This window comes from Notothenia coriiceps, unplaced genomic scaffold (assembly GCF_000735185.1).
Source record: "Notothenia coriiceps isolate Sejong01 unplaced genomic scaffold, NC01 NC01_scaffold00012620, whole genome shotgun sequence".
Lineage (NCBI taxonomy): Eukaryota > Metazoa > Chordata > Actinopteri > Perciformes > Nototheniidae > Notothenia > Notothenia coriiceps.
Genome location: NW_011345321.1, coordinates 448,777 through 466,558, shown reverse-complemented (window position 1 = coordinate 466,558; position 17,782 = coordinate 448,777). Strand labels below are relative to the sequence as shown.

At 38.6% G+C, this 17,782-nt stretch overlaps 1 protein-coding gene across 3 annotated transcripts in view; it reads right to left on the bottom strand.

Moving 5' to 3' along the window:
- The window catches only part of gpc6b (glypican 6b), a 79,898-nt gene that overhangs the window by 10,036 nt on the left and 52,080 nt on the right, over positions 1-17,782 (bottom strand). For 2 of the 3 annotated variants that reach the window (XR_798568.1, XM_010773539.1), the window contains exon 7: positions 17,609-17,638. The exons of the other annotated variant lie outside the window; for it this stretch is intronic. Coding sequence is in view for 1 of the 2 variants with exons in the window: in XM_010773539.1 (XP_010771841.1) it covers positions 17,609-17,638 (30 nt within the window). In the remaining variant the exon portion in view is untranslated. The remainder of the gene's footprint in view (positions 1-17,608; positions 17,639-17,782) is intronic. 3 annotated transcript variants of the gene reach the window in all.

Below are 17,782 nucleotides of genomic sequence, written 5' to 3'. Positions count from 1 at the left end.
TGCACATTTGGTGCCCAGGTAAGTATTACAGCAGCATGAGGAATGAATCGATTAAAAAGGAATCAGCCGTGCACAGAACAATAATGCTGTGATTTATATCAGGCTTTGGCTTTTGGAGAAAATCTAATGAAAATGTATTGTTGGTCTTTGTCTTTTCCTTGGACTTGGTAAGGATGCCAAAAACACAAAATCTCACACGACTAATCCTTTAAAAGTACTAAGCTAAAACAAGGAGGGATTCATGATAAACTTTGGGGTAAAAAGAAAAAACTGCAGCAAGGTGTAGTTTTGGCTACTCTTCCTCCAGTGACATATTTCTTCTCCTTCGCCCTCTGTCTCCATGCTTCCTGTCAGGAACCATATATTACTTCATGCTGTTTCTCTCTCTCTCGCCCCCACCTCAATACTCTGCTCTCTTCTTGCTTCTGTCTCTCTATCTGCTCCACCGGTCCAAAGTGAAAGTGAAAGTGTCATGGCTAGCTGACCTGTAATCTTAGACCAGACTCCTATTCCAAAAAGCTCAGTGAAAAAAAGCCCCACGTCTTTCTTTCAGATGTGATATAAGAGTGTATGCTCGGCCTCTTTTTCCCTGTAACACCTCTGTTCTCTCCCGTTGTTTTTATTGTATAGTACCACAATGTGAATGAGCTGTACAGCAAGATTGTAAGCACTATTCTTTTGTCTGCCAATTATAATTTAAAGAAATGTTTTTTTCAATCATACGGGTAATCAAATCAATAATCTATTATTTTCTTCTCTCTCTGTTCCTGCTTTGTATCCGTAGGAACAGGAAAACAGGAAGTTTACTAAACAGATTAAACAGAAGATTAATCCAGAAGTAAACAGCATTGAAAAGAGGCCCATAATGAGTTACAGCTCACACATATTGCGTGCCGTGATACAAACACGCCTCACCTCTGATTCTTCTCTTTACAAATAAAACCTGGTCAAATATAACAGATATACAGTCCAATGTTAACCCACGGTACAAAAGGAATTGGCTATCTAAAATAAGCAAACACAAGGAATTGTTGACAGAGAACAATTATGTACTAAAAAAACAGTGTGAGGCAATGAGATAAAGGCATTAGCGGCTTAACGTCTGTGTGTACAGATACTCCAAGCATTTCTCCCAGTATTTATTATCAGTCTTGTTTTTACGCACACAAACACGGATTATCGTTAACAGGGTCGGCTTCTGTGTGCCACCTTTCAGCCCAGCACGGTCATGTGAGCGCACTGTTCATTGACCAGTGGTATTTGGATGCCCTTGCCTATTCTCAGATCAAAAGCTGACGTGTCACAGGCTTTGAAGCCGCAATCACACTCCTGGCAACAGCACAATGTCAGCGGTCGAAGCTCTTATCTGGCTGTGGGATGATGCCCGGGCGTGCTATCTGCCATTCTGTAAAAATACAACTATCTCTTTAACTTTTAGTCTCATCATAACACATCGTGCTTAGAGCGATGTCAAAGCTGACCTACAGCTGGCTGTGTGCCAGCTGGTAAACCTCCCTTTCTCTCGTTCATAGGCACGCCTTCTCCCCCTTGTTATACTGTAACACCTCTCTCTTGTTAAATTAACAATTTGACATTTTTTAAGGAACTATCTAGGGATGTCGTAATTTCTCGGCATGGAGCATATTCATCTGCTGCAAGTCTGAGCTAAATTAGTGCATGTTCAATCTAATCTTAGACTCGGCAGCAGGTCTCACCACTGAACCACAAGGGGCAGACAACTCCTCTATCAACTTATTTTCCCTGGCAGCTGCTCCTCCTGTCTGCATTAAAATAGTTTTTTCATTTGATACGAATGCAGTATTCTTCCTGCATCTCAATTACAGAGGTCAGGGAGTCGGTTGTGCTCATACCAAAACCTTGACGATGCCATGAGTCTCTCCCTGACCAGTGACCACTTTGAGGACAGGCCGAATACTTTCTCACAGGGAGGAAGGCCACAGTCAGAATAACTCTGCCTCTTCATCACATTCTTGATCAAGTTTATATTGTTGACTGAGTCAATCCTAAAAAACTAATACACTCTCCTCCCCAAGTCTGGGTGCACTATGCGGTCATGAGGCCAACAGAATGACTGCCACAGTGTCGAGTATCAGGGTGCCGATGCCCTGTGGGTGCATGTCCCCGGACACGGCTATTTAATCTGGTGTATAACACGTCATAAACTCATTCGCTCAGGTCCACACATAAACAGCAGATTCTCTCAACCAAGGCCTGCCACCTGGACTCTAAAGTACTGTTAGCACATAAAAAAATGCGTAGAGTAGAAATAATATTGGCTAGCCCAAAGCATACCAAGTAAGTGACCTCTGTGATAATGTTTTCAGTAGCAGTTGCCCCCCACTTGTCAGGTCTCATGTTGTCCTTGTCTGGAAACACTCACCTCAGAGGTGACTGGCAGTGTTGCTTAGAGCAGGTAACTAGCTGAGTGCATTATTGGTCTGGCCTGTTTTCATCCAATCAATATCCACCAAGAGAGGGAAAAGAAAATATGTTATGTCCAATAAATATGTCCACAAAGCCTCAGCCTGAGCCGCGCATATACCTTTCTTATATCTTACGGTGACAGCACTGTGATATTGTTATTATGCTATTTCCTGAGAGTAGATACTTGAGATAAAGTGGAGTTCTATTGTTATTCAAAACCGGCCATTGTTTTGCATTTGTTTTGATATTCAAGCCCGGGATTTGAACAGTATAGCGGAAATCCTGTGAGATGCATTTTAATGGTATATCTAACAGAAAGTGATGGGAGGATAAATATACTATTCAGGAAACGTAATGAATATTTATCACTTCACTTTCACCCTATCACATACTTTAAGATTTTAAAACTGCTGCCTTAAACAATACTGTACACAGTCTGGATGAATTTACACAATTACAATACTTGATTTGCTGCCATACTGTCTGACAGTGTTGTCAAAGTTAGTTTTGATTCCTTACGTCAGAGAGAAAAAGCTGAGAAAAAATCTAATTGCTGGGTTATATGACACCCTGGAGACATAACTTTATTTTCAACTTTCAAAAGTGTTCATAAATGTTGCAAGGGAAATAATTCATCATGCCTGTAATTCAATGTGACGCTGAATGTCTGTGTACCTTGAAAGATTATGCTTGTTCCAAAAATAGAAGGAGATGTGTTGTTAAAAGAGACGCATAATTACAACCACTTTGGTCTCTTTAGGCTAATTTGATCAGGTGTTATCAATCTACTGAGAAATAATCCCCCAAAATGCATTGCACAAATAGAAAAAGATAAACTACATCATTGATTTAAGAGATATTTGTGTTTGCCCGATAGATTAAAAATAATAAACAGGTGTTTTTAGAGCCCAGTTACTGTTACTGGCTTAAACAGTATTTTTGTCCATATTTCAAATTGCTCATCAGGATCTTTTTATTTTATAAATGACAAATCACTTCATGTTGTTGAAGCTCATGTATTATTTATGTACTGTCAATTAACAGTGGGGCATACTCAGCGGCTCGTTTTACATAAGATTGCCTCAAACCATTTGTTCAGTCCCGTGGTATCTACAGAGTAAGGCAATATGTTGTATCATGGTGAGCAAAATTAATCACACAATGATCCCACAGTGCGGGGGGGGAAATGACAGAATATTGATGAAACAGTGGTGAGTTTGTGCTTGTGATTCGCCCAAGGCCACGACAGAAGAAGTTTGAAAAAGGGAGATGATTAAAGGGAAGCTATGCTCTGTGGAGAACAGAGCAATCATCAGCAGGCCGAGATCCCCAGAGAGCAGGCAGCAGAGAGTGTAACGGGGCCTATGTGCCTCATTCATGTATTGACAGATATGGAAAAGAAGCAGAGCCTTTATGGCACCAGCATTAGTCGTTCAGAAAGGAGGGACGATGCATAACATGATTTAAATAATTCAATGAGCTTCTTATGTGAAAAATGATAGTCCTGCTTCAAACCACTGGTTGACTTGGCCTTTGATTTAACCTTAAAGGTGGGGTAGGTCATTTTGGAGAAACCAGCTCGAGTGCGCTAGAATTTGAAAATACAGAGCCGGAAGAAATCTGCCACTTCCTTACAGAGCCCCTCCTCCAACACACACGAACGTGCACATGACCAATGAGGGCACGAGATAAGTGTGTGCACAGATGGAAGGCTGACAGGCAGGTAGGCCATCCAGTTATTTTAGCCGGGCCGGCTCAGATGATTGGTCGTGCTTTTTACTACGGCTTTCACAGATGACATTTTTTTATGGATTTTATGTCAAAGAACTTAAGATATTCATTGCTATCGGGATGTTGAGAGCATTCCATGGAATATAACAAAAAGTGTATCTCGAGCCGGTTTCTCAAACTTACCTATACCCCACCTTTAAGAATGGATTAATTGTGAAATGATTGAGTTATGATGATGGTTAATGAAAATAAATAGTATTTTAGCTAAATGATTATGGAATGAATGTGATGAGTATGGGCAGATTAAGTCTTCATTCTCTCTGTATTTGTTCTTTTTTATTTAACTATGTTAGGGGGGGTGGGCTATGGAGTGGGTGGGTAGGTGGGTGGGATGTAGGATAGAGGGATGGGATTGAATTAATCCAAAATGTTGTGCAACCTTAATTGTCTTCTGTACTGTGTTGTAAATTGAAGATGTTGCAATAAAAAATGTATGATAAAAAAAAACTATGTTAGTATTTTAAATGTGTGACTCTATATGTAGACTCCATTTATATTATCATGTATTTCTTTGAACAAATACCATGCATACAAATACATTCATCTCAGAAAAGAGAAAAGATTAATTATTCCAGATTTGAGCCAATAGCTAATTTCCATATAGTTAGTCTAGTCACTCTCACCCCCCTGGATGATACGCAGATGTTATTCAATACATAAATACAGCAGTCAAGGTGAAGTGAAATTAACATGGAGAATAAGAATCATTTATATGACAAGTATTCAAATTCATACAAAACTGACCTGACAAAAACACTATTTAACATCTGACACGTCAAACTTTTCCATTATAAGCTTGCTTTGAACACAATGCCATTAAAATGTGGCTAAACTTTTAAAACTAGACCTTTAGATGTTATATCGGAGCTCTTTATTGGACAGCCTATCATAAAGCTTGGCTGACACTAAATCAGGGTGTTAAATTAACGTCATTTATTTGAGTGAGGATGGAAACCAGAAGTCAGACCTCCCTTCTTTAGTTTTCTTTCCTTTTGTTTCTCTCTTCGAAGGTTCCTTATTATTTGTGTCTCAGTTCTTTTCTGGTTGGTTTCTACTAGTGAATGCACATGGTAAGTGCTACATGTTTATCCTTATATGGTCACAAAGAACCTTTCTACATTTCCTTTACAGAACTTTGATAAATGTGGGCCTAGAATTCACTAAAACACTTTTCCCATTTGATCTTTACTTCCATGCAACGTGAACATGGCGTTGAAAGTGGTGAAAGGACTAAAGTGTGAGCAATAGAAATGGTTTAAAGGTATTTTCCTATAGTTTCCCTAATTATCACAAAAGCATGTATGAAATATGAATTTGAAATATGTTTGAAAATATTCTCATATAGCCTATACAAAGTACAATTTCTTCAGAAAGCATTATTGAGACCACAGCTTTGTAATTCTGCTTGACTTTGTTACAGGTTTACTTGTTATTTTGTGTTACCTTGTGAATGACAACGATATGATAAGTATCCGGTTAACACCTTAAGCTTGTGTGATGTCTTTATCTCACCACAGAATCAAAGACATGAAGCCTTGTTGTGCTGTATGGCAGTAACACCATGCACTTCTATGACAGTGTGATTGAGATATGCTGCTTTGGGATACGTCACCTTGCATGTTTGTCACATACATTATTTCATTATGCACTACCAACTGACACAAAGTGATGGCTGTGTAATGAGGGAGGGCTCTGTTTTCTAATAATCCTCATGCACAGCTCCGTTCTCTCCCAGAAGGTCTGACTTTTTAATCATGCGATCAGAGAACAACGCTCACGGCCACAACAGTCTGCTGTATGTTTTGATGTGTAAAACATTTATGAGAAGAACCATGAAGTGATCAAACGCTAATTTCTTAAGTGTTGAAGTGTGGTTACTGTGGTCCATTCAAAGCAAAGCGTGCAGTGTGGACTTTCTAGGAAATCATATGGTTGCATTTAGTGTGCAAGAAAAGAGACATATGTTCATTGTTCATCATCACCTCACCAACTTAAAAAAACTCACAAAAACTCACCTCTTCAATCTGGCTTTTAATGTGTGATTGTTTTTGTATTATTTGACTTTAACTTTAACTATATATTTATTTTTTGTTCCTTTCTTCTCTTTTCTTTTCTCTTCACTATTATCTGTAAAGCGTCTTTGAGCACCTGTAAAAGCGCTAACAAATTAAATCTATTATTATTATTTATTATTAATATACCTTTTTCCCTTTTACGAAAAGTACAGGTATAAAGAATACTTTCTGTTCACTTTAAGGGTCCTGGTATAATACAAACTAGCTCACTGGGACACTGCCATGTTTTAAGGTATGGTAATATTTCATTCATTTTTGTTAATCTAAGATCCAAAGATAAATTGTCATATGTACAAAAGCTACATCTCGAGTCTCCGGCTCCCATACAATGCAACATGTAATACCTACTTAACATGAAAGTGAAGACATGAAGAAGTACAATGAACTTCTGTGATGATAGAAAAATGTTTGAGGTAAGTTGCAGGAATAAGAAGAAAATATACGTCCATATAAAATAAAATAAGAAAACGGTATGTTGAATTAAACACTGAGGAGTCTAAATAGATACCAAATAATATTATTATATATGAAGAGACTATAAACAGATTTACAAATGAACAGTGTATTATAAACATGTATTTGAGAGGCACATTTGAACTGTCCTGTTGGATAAAACTGTCCTTGAGTCTAGTGGTTTTAGTACAGATCCTGTGGTACTTCCTAATACTAGCATCTGTTTCCTTTTTTGCGGCTGATTTCCGGCCAGTTTCTACAGCTCAGTCTTATTCAGATTAGACTGAGATGATTTGCTCTCATAGAACACTACTGTGCTGTGCTTGGAAACGCAGTTATTATTAAGTGATTGATCTAGCAAGTTTTATCTGATTCAAGTCAATTATTTTACAGTCAGAAAATCAGAGGTGGAAGTACTCAGATGTATTACTTAAAGTGGACCTATCATGCTATATTTAAATGATATATTGTACTTCATTGTAAAAATCCTCTGTCACAAGTTAAAGTCCTGAATTCAAAATCGTACTTACTGTTAGTAAAACTACAAAAGTATCGGCATCAAATTACACTATACAAAGTACAAAAAGTATCCCTTGTACGTAATTTGGTAGAGGAGTAAAGAAGTACAACATTGGCTTCTAAAAGGCAGTGGAGTCGAGGTATAAGGTAGCATAAAAATGAAAAATGAAAATTCTACTTAACTACAATACTTATTATCCACCACTGCATACAATATGATGGATGGCTACAGATTACCCAATAGAGTGCGGTACATCAGGAAACACTTTATTGCAGTAATAATTCTGTAATTCAGATAACTATGTTCAAAGCCGGACCTGATACGTTTAAATTAGGGCCGGGACTTTAACGCGTTAATTAAGATTAATTAATTACACAAAAATTAACGCTTTAAAGAAAATAACGCATTTTAATCGCACTTATTTTTGCACCGCGGAACGTTTCTCACTGGATGAGTTTCAGGGGTACCGATTATAGCCTACTGGAGCACCAACTAACGTTCATGACTTCAAACAACAACAAACCACAGTGAACAATAGTCAAACACGAACGAACAAGCTGATGAGACCGCTTTGGTTGGCCCCGTGGATGGGACATTTTGTTTTAAAAAACGGACGGATGGAAGCATCGATAAGAGCACGGTTGTTTGCAAATTATGCAAAAAGGAATTTGCATATCACCGCAGCACATCAAGCCTCAAGTATCACCTCAATGCAAAACCTATAGCAGCTAGCGTGGAAGTTAGCCCGACTCGGAGTACAAGGACCCACACCCAATTCGCGTTGATCAAACAGTGGCCTATGCAACAGAGAGATTTTATTTTTCATCAGGATATTGGAAGAATAGGAGGGATTGAGGTCAATCACTGGCACTTTTTTATTTTATTTTAAATGGTACATTACACTTTATGTTGAACTATTTATTACGTTGTTGGTGCAACTGGCACTTTATGTTGAACTGTTTATTGTTTTGGCCAAGGTTATTGAGAGAGTTGGACTGAAATTGATTAGATTTTTTAAATCAACTGTTGGTAAATCAACAAAGTCTGTTATGGCCTCTGAAGCAACAGAGAGATGTTTTCTAATAGTCAGGGTTTCCAATGTTCTGAATGTACTTGAAAGTATTGTGTTATACTTAAAAAACAAAGTGTTATAGTTTACAGAAGGTCTACCTACCTATAGGCTACCTGAATCTCTGAAATGTACTATATTCCTAAATATGCTATTNCAACCAGGCTCCCCCCCCTACCTCACAGACCTGCTACACCACCACACCCCTTCCCGCTGCCTCCGATCATCAGAAGCCAACCTCCTATCCATCCCCACCCGCATCAGTCACCGGACCTGGGGGGACAGAGCCTTCTCCGTCGCTGCCCCCTCCCTCTGGAACTCACTCCCACATCCGATCAGAGACTGCACTGACCTCACCACCTTCAAAAAACTCACAAAAACTCACCTCTTCAATCTGGCTTTTCATGTGTGATTGTTTTTGTATTATTTGACTTTAACTTTAACTATATATTTATTTTTTGTTCCTTTCTTCTCTTTTCTTTTCTCTTCACTATTATCTGTAAAGCGTCTTTGAGCACCTGTAAAAGCGCTAACAAATTAAATCTATTATTATTATTATTATTATTGTTACACAGCCACACAAACTGGCCTTTTTAATTTAATTAATGTCCTGCTTTACACACACACAATTGTAAATATCGTGGAAGCTATCCAGTAGCTTTGCATCTCAACTAATGATGTTATAGGTACCTTGCTCAATGATAAGACGAAGGTGGTACTGACTGAGTTAACATGGTATAAGTTGGAGATCATCTTTTAGTGCTTTCCTAATTCTGGATTTGGGATGAAACCAAAAACGGACATGTACGTGTTTTTCTCTTCCAAATAAACCTGCAACAGGGATGTTTTCGAGCTGTAGCTGTTAATATCCAACAAGTTTCCGCATCGACTTCAGCATTCAGATCCTATACACTTACCAAGTCAAAGTGACATAGAAAATATAGACTGAACCTTGTTCATCCAATATTTCAGGAAATATACTTACACCACAGTTCTTCGTAAATTATGAAATTATTTTTATTCTATATGTATTTCATATTGATTTGGAAGTATGTAAGCAATTTGTTTTGAGAGTATCCATCTTGAGGTGAAAAAACACTGATCTCTTATTTATTGACAAATTTCTCTTTTTCTGACAGCTCTGATGGCGATCAGGACTCGTCCACAGATAAGCCACTATATTAGAATTTATTTTGAAAAATTCACTAAATGCGAGAAACCCAGGGTTCCTGCAGGTAGAGAGATTGTATTCCCAGGAAATCAAATCCTCTCATTCTGTACATTGAAGTCTATCCTACATCGAATACACCAAAGCGCCCCTGCTACCTCAACTGGAGAAGAGCATTACACCTGACATCAAGTTTAAAAAGGTCTTCGTAAGACAGTGTGGGTGATGGACACTGAGTCAGTAGATACAGAATAAGTGGATAATGCTTCAGCGTGTTGGTTGTTGAAAAAGAGAACATACAGTACTGTACTATCAGTGCTGTGTGGGAACAAAAAACAAAGAGGCTTATTCAGTATGCCAAATCCTTTAGCAATATGTGAAATGTATCTGAATGTGGTGTATAAAAGCATGACTAGTGTGTACTTCATATGAAGTTAGCTTGAAAAGCACAATGATCCTGCGTGGAAAAAGTAAGAGAAATGTCCTTCCATAATACCACCAAGAAGCAATAACCATTTCAATCCATGTTTGTTTCCCACATTGCTTCAGTGATAAATCATCAAGACGCCAGACCAAACTTGTTTCTGCTGAAAGGTGATTTACATTTAAAGTTATATGTGGTATTTGTCAGGTTGTAATTTCAGAGCAAATATTTACACTCGAGTGCCAGCCATAACCGAGGGGATTGTTTAATTTACGCTCAAACAATGCCTGGCTGAAGTATCAGGCCACATGTGCATTTCTAGACTATTTATTTTTGTGTGGTCTTAGAAAAAGTACGAGTTTTGTTAGAATCTGTGGAATCCACATAATTGCATGGTTTGGGCAAGATTCAGTAAATACAACAACTCTGAGAAAGGAGCTGTGGATAGGCCCACTTTGCTTCCATTACGCTGGATCCAACACAAGAATGTAACAGTTGACATGTTCCTGGACGGTAGGAATGTAATGCCAGGGTCAAAGTTTTGGGAACGGAGCGGTTGTGCTTTTCTACTGACAACTGACTTTACCAACCACAGACGGATGTTTCCTACTGAACATGGCAAAGAATGAGAGAGATTGTCCGTATGAATATTCGGTTTTACTTTATGTTATACTATTACAAGGACTAAATTAACATGAATAACATTTCTTTAAATAAAAGTGAGCAGAGACTAAAAGAGATGTTCGAGTTTCTACAACAAAGCATATACAATAAAAAAACAGTTCAGTCTGATAAATAATGAGTTCACTCGCACCTTACCAAGCTGAAAAACTGCATTTGTGCCCCTTTTCCACACTTTTCACACACTTACCAGAGTCACGGAAGGCTGGAGCTAACTAAGAGAAAAACCCCCAGGCACATCCCTGGTCTCTCACAATGCTAACACACACAGACAGGCAGTACCACAGTCACACTTAACAAAAGTGTATTGACCTGCATGGTTGGCATGGAGTACCAAAAGAAAGAAACAGGGAGAAAACCAAGATTTAAGTGCAAAAACTTTCTTGCTGTAAGGCAGCAATTCTAAGCATTGATCCACCATGGCGCCACCTTTCTTACTGAAAAGACTAGCCCAAAGGACAGAGTGATTGTCTATCGGTCTTGAACCAACTACTGACATTGGCACATTGGTATGATAAGGCAGGTAGCACACCTTGGCATTAGACACACATCAAACTGCCCTTGATCTAATGTCACAGTAAGAGGTCGCTTTTGGTTATTTTCTATAAAGTCTAACTCGGCTCAAAAATATGTTTATCTCACTTGGATGTTTGACCTTCTCTGGGCAGAATGATGTATGTGCACTAGAAGGCTGTTTCCACATTAATCTGCTAAAGAAGGGAAACTTTCTCTGCTCACCTTCAATCTGAGTATAAGACATTTATGAAAGCACATGATTTATGATATAACCAAGGTTTGGCCATTCTGTATCAAAAAGGAAAGAAGTTCAACCAAGTTTAACTGCTTTATTCTAACATTAGATATGGAGTAAACATATGCAGTATTTCAAAAGACAAGCAAATGCATCATGTTCTGTTTACTTGGGTTTTCCTCAAGCGACCTCTCTCATTTATTGTGTGACTCAATGTTTGAAACCACGAGGTCCAGCAGTTTCCATGAAGACCATTTTCCTTATAATATTATGTAAGTGTTCTTTTGTGGCAGCAGTTAGGAATTTATGTGGCAAGTTTAGACTAACCTTGGGGTGTATTCCTGAATGCATGGTAGAAAGCCACTGGTGATTGTTGACTTTGGATTCCAACAGTGTTTACTTTTGCCAAAAGTACGAAAAATCTCCACGGGGGAGACGGGCAGGGAGAGAAGGAACGGCAGAGAAAGGCAGGGTTAAATATATCTACACAGATGAAAAGGAAGCTATAATTTGTTAACAATTATATCTAAGAAGCCACAATAAGACTACGTTGAAACTTAGTATATACTTTAGCTGGACCGTGTAACAGGATGTTAAATGTTCATCTGTGGGTTTTTTTGTCATGGTACTGTATGTTTGTTCTTCAAATACATTAAAGTGGTTAGAGTTGTGAGCACAGAAAACAAACCAAACAAGGAAAATATTAGATTTGAAAAGACGCAGACGAAAATAAGATTGAACATACAAACCGTTTGATAAAAATCAGGTTTGGAAACATTTGGAATATAAAAATCCCCTATTATTGTACTTAATTAATCATTGTGTTTTATCTTGTTTTGCCTCAATTTTGGGAAAGTAGTTGTTGTGAGAAGACTTTGTTTAACTGAGAAGTTGTCTACAGAAACCTTCAGAGGCAGTAGTCAAATGTAATTTTGTAACTGCCTACATCAAATGGCCTGGGCGGGGGATGTAAACCTCTCAGGATTTGATATCGACTTGGAGATTTTAAAATAACAGCAAAATAGGTCAACATATTGCTTTGTGTAAGGTCACAAAGGGCAAATCCCCCCAGATTCAGCACCATGGACAGGGCCTTCACTGAACAAAGAGTGAACACACTTCTCTATTTACGCTAGGCGCGTTGAGAGTTAAAGGCAAGCAACAGTCAGACGGCTGATGGAGGCATACTTAATACTGCTATTCATAACAATTCATTACAATGTGCTGGAGACAAACAAAAGATAAGACAAAATATCCTCAACAAATAAATGTCATGCTGATATTGAATACGTTGGTAATCGATGTTTAAATCAGTTGTGCAGTGCAGCGTTTCTTAGATTATTTTCTTGATCCTATGCAATACCCTAAAAACAACCAAATAACAACCAAACAAAATTAGGAATGGTAATCCCACATTATTCATTGTGCATCAAAATTAATTGTTATTGCTTATTCTCAGACAGATAGCGGTGTTTGTTGTGTGTGTGTAGCGGGTGCCAGTGTAGAAGTGTCACTGTCCTGGGTACTGAAATAATTGGAGGTAATAAATCTTTACCAAGCGTTTGTTTTTTCAGTGGATTTGGACAAATGAGTTTATAAATGCGGGCATGGTGTGTATTTGAATACACGATACAAATGTCTTTTTTCATTTATTTATATCCTCACTCGCCTAGTAACCGATGCAAAATCCAAATCCATCTTTCTCTGTGCATTCATGTTGATGCTCAGAACCTTCCAACATTTCCTGAGGTAATGCTTTCCCTTTGTTTATTTCTTGTAGACCTTTGATTGTAATTGCCACAGTTGTTTCAGATCCTTGAGATGTGACTTGCTGAGTATTTAACAATCACCTCACCCCATCATCTCAATTCACCTTCATGTAATCCTTTTGCCATTTGCGTTGCTGCACATACATAAACCAAAATAGTGTGCATAGAGACGCCCACACACAGTCTTTCAGCCTAGGATCAAAAACCTTGTGCTTGACATTACTAATCACATTTCAACTGAGGCTGCAACATATTTAACTGAGGGCGCAATGCATGCATTTTGCAAATATGACAGCGACAATAGCTCGGAACAGGGGTCTGAATTAGAGTCGCTACACAGCCAACGAGGACGAGATCTGTCGACGAAAACCTTTCCAAGCATGGATATCTCCTACTTATTAGATGAACCATGGCCAACAGTGAACAATGCATGCAAAGTAAAAACATGTTCACCTTGCCTCTTAGAGTTTCTGTTGTTTTGTAACATAAAAGTCAAACAAGTAAAAATTGTCTAAATCAATCTCGTTCTTTGAAAACTTCCAGATATTTTTTTAAGTTTGATTCCGTAAAACCCCAACCAGTCTTAGACATACACACAAGTGAACTGACCAAGCCTTAGTGAAAGAGCTTTCCAAATAGATCAGAGACGTTGGATCAGCTATCTGAGGACTTGGGTTTCATTAATTAGTAATAAGCGAAGAGTGTGTATATTAATAACCTTGTAATCCCTGATGATGCAGACATCCTTTTTTTCCAAAGCACATCTGATCGACTTTTAAAAAGTATCCTCTGTAAAGAAGGTTTATTGCTGTTAACAGACATACAGCTGTAAATCAAAGGATTCATTCTCGACAATCATTGTCCCCCACAGTCTCTTTCTACAGTCTCGTCTTTTTTTCTGTCTCGCCTTTGTTTATATAACCATGCTGATAAAAAGTTAACCTTGTACAACACAAGGGAGACAAAAAGGACCAATACAACTACACTAAATTGCACTGAACCAAACTTGTTACAAATGTCAAATGAAAAGCTCCACCTCTTATCTATAATGCGCTTCTGAGCCTGACAGTCTGTTGTTCCTTTATCCCCTCTTTGGACTTTCAAATCTCCATTTCTCTAAGAGCTTTGAGCGTGTGTGCTCTGACAGAATGTCAGGCAATTAAACAGTCGTGGCTCATTGAGCTGGAGGTAGGCTCGCTCCTCCAGGTTTCTCCATAGGCAACAAAATAAATGAATGCAGGCTCTCCCTGCCTTCCCTTGCACATTGTTTGACTCTGAAACGTTGGGTCAATCCAGACAAGAAGTTATAATGAAATGACACTTTAAAAATTGCCTTCTTTCACAAGGCTGTCGCTGTCACGGTTAATTATGTTGTGCCCGATTGTAAATGTGGACGGCACAACACAGATGTACCCAGTCATGTCTGCTACAAGACAAACTATAAAACATAAATGCTGTCATATTAGTGATGGCATGGGTAAGCAGACTAACACCTTCACAGCTACTCCGAGCGTACAGCATACAGTAGAGGCATGAGAAAATAACAGGCAGCAGCTGCTTCGTCACTGACAAAAAGTCCCTATAAATGATGGTATGTTTGTGATATTTCTGTAACAAGCCCCAACACCTGCTCAAAACCTGCATCTGAACTTCAGGATTTAGTCCACACTGGATATATACAAGCCACCCAACCACCTGCTAAGGGAAATGCATGTGATGCCTGCCACTACTCACCTCTTTGGGTATCCGCCAAACAATAAATAGCATGTATCCGGATGCAACTTGAGTCAAATCAGCAGAAAATGCTTGCCTCCAGGTACCTGATGGCACCTTTAAATCATGAATATGATGAGTGTCTACTGATTAGTCCACAACACCTCAGTCTCTTAATTAGCTAATGTGACCTCAGACCACTCAGTGCAGGCTTCAAGTGATCAAGAGTTAAAACATAATCATGTGGAAAGACATGATTTTGGTATTGTCACACACTCAATTACCAGTTATTAGGAAGACCATGCTGTGTTTATTAAACTGATATATTTAGCATGTTGCCTGACTCATTGTACTACATCTTTTGTAAAAAGTCCATTAGTGCGCTTTTTCTCAAGTTTTCAAGGTGTAGTGGAAACTTCCTTAAGACTTCCTCATGTGAACTAGCCATTTGAGCATTAGGACATGTTTCTGTGTGTTCCTGCCACGCCTTTGCTTGTCTGCAATATGTTCAATGTTATTGTGTGACATATTTCACAGCTTGAGGTAAGCTGCAAGAGTGACTTCACAGCAGATGTGTGTCATTTCATTTCAAACCTTTATTTAATCAGATTGGTCCCTTGAGATCATAGATCTCTTTTTCAAGGGAGACCTGCAGCATATAGGTTCCACATGAAACATAAAACAATAAAGGACATCATACATTATATTTACAGGATACATTTACATAGTTATAGACATTTACAAGTGCCCATAGTATCAACAAGCATTTCATTTAGCCTAGCTTTAAAAACATGCAGAGGAATGAGATTGCTCAGTTTCATTTCTTGCTGAAGATTGTTCCAAGCAAGTGGAGCTGCGCACATAAAAGCTGTCTTACCTAAGACAGTCCTTGCTCTTGGCACACCTAACAAGACTACATCATGAGATCTCAGACAATAGCTGCTTGCAACTCTCTGTGTTATCAGAGAGCAGATATAATACGGGAGTTTACCCAACATAGCTTTATAAATAAACGCGTACCAATGACTGAGCCTCTTTACAGTAAGTGATGGCAAACCTGCCTTGGCATACAGGGTACAGTGATGAGTAAGTGCTTTACAATTTGTGACAAATCTGGTATCTATACACATCATACTGTATGATTTCAACTCTCGTAATTCAGTGCTATCAAAAAGAAAATGTCAAACAGTTTAAAAGGTTCAAACAAGAGTAAAGAAGCACCCTGGAATGGGCTGTCGACATATTGCCAGAAGAGGGCCTTAGATCTTTTTTTGTAATTCAATGTCAGCTCAGCAAACCACAGCTGCCATTTAAGTTGTTTATTATTACCACAACGTGATTCATTAAAAAGATAAAGGTTATATTTCACTATCGTATAATATGTTTTATCATCTTTAGTTTAGAAAACTAAATGCTGACTAGTACTGTTCATTTACTGAAACCACAAAATATAACCACACAAGCACTCAGCATACCAGTTTTCATTAATGCTACAGAGTAACACTCTCATATAACACACTAACTTAATTGTATGAATTAACCCTATTGTGCACCAGGCAATGGTTTACAATGAACAAAGGCTTTAATTATCCACAGTTCTCTACAAGGTTGCTCCAGCAAAAGAGCATACTTTGAGATACTTTGTGAACATTGCGGGGCATTTAACAGCTAAAGAGTCAGATATGCTGTCAGTAATTAGCAGACAAAGAAAAACAGAGCTTAAACCAAAGTGAATATACGTCAATGGGATCAAGCCTGCAAACCAATGCTAACGATGCTCTGCTTTGATGTTTAGCTGACACCTGACTGCAGCGGTAATGATGGACTGGAGCCGGACTGAGAAAACAAAGGAACCAACTATTTACTTTTTCCTACCATGAACCATACTTCCCCCCCATTACAGCATATTACAAAGAGTCACGAATTGCAGCTTGCTGTGTCTACCACGATCAGCATTCTGCGAGCACAGGGATGTTGATGATATCATTTGCTGCTCAGGTATACTGTTCTAGTTATGGCATGTAAAAACAAGCTCCTGTCGCTGAGCTTCATCTTGTGTGAATCTCCAGGCTAATTGCCCAGTTATTCATGAGCAGTCTGAAGCTCCCACTTCACTGTACCATTACAGCAGATGCTGGTTTCAACACTCCCCCACCAACTCTTCACAGCTCTCTCCTCTGCCATTTCTGACGGAGCCGGTCATCTGCTGATTGGTTGGCTTCCTCGAGGCTCTATTAGCTAAGAGAATAAAGGTCTTCGTCGGGGATGTGTCTAGAATAGATGTGGTTTTTGACAAAGGTTTTGTGTTAGACATGCAGAGTGGAATCGTAGAACCCCATGGCTTGTGTTCAACAATTCCTGTGGTGTAAGCGGCTCGACTGTAAACTACCGTGTTTAACAGCTGATACTCTGATGATATATTACACCGCAGCCGCTATAATCGAGGTCTGGCTTGTTCCTGAAGTAGATCCCCTAATAAATTACAAAGAAAATGCTCCTAAGTAGGAAACTTTATGAGACTAGGTGACACTGACCTTTTGTGGAATGGAAATGAGACTACGAGTGACATTTACAGGTCACAGTGTTTGTTTGCTGTAATCTCTAACAGCGAGAACACATTTCTACGTATCCCCAACCACACAATATTAAAACATCATTTGTGTTTTGACACATTGCATAAAACAGTTGTAGACAATAATCCCAGCAAAGAAAACAACAACTGTAATGATTATAAAACATTGAACCTTACGCTGTGTTGCATCGCTTTCCAAACAATCCTCTGGTTTGCAGCATAAAGGCAGGGAAACAGAAAGTCTTAATTAATTCAGTGTAGGTGGAAGAAATCATTGACGGACATACAACACTAAAAAGGCAACTGCTGTATATGAGACGTAACAAATGTGTGGGAAATAAATTAGATGTG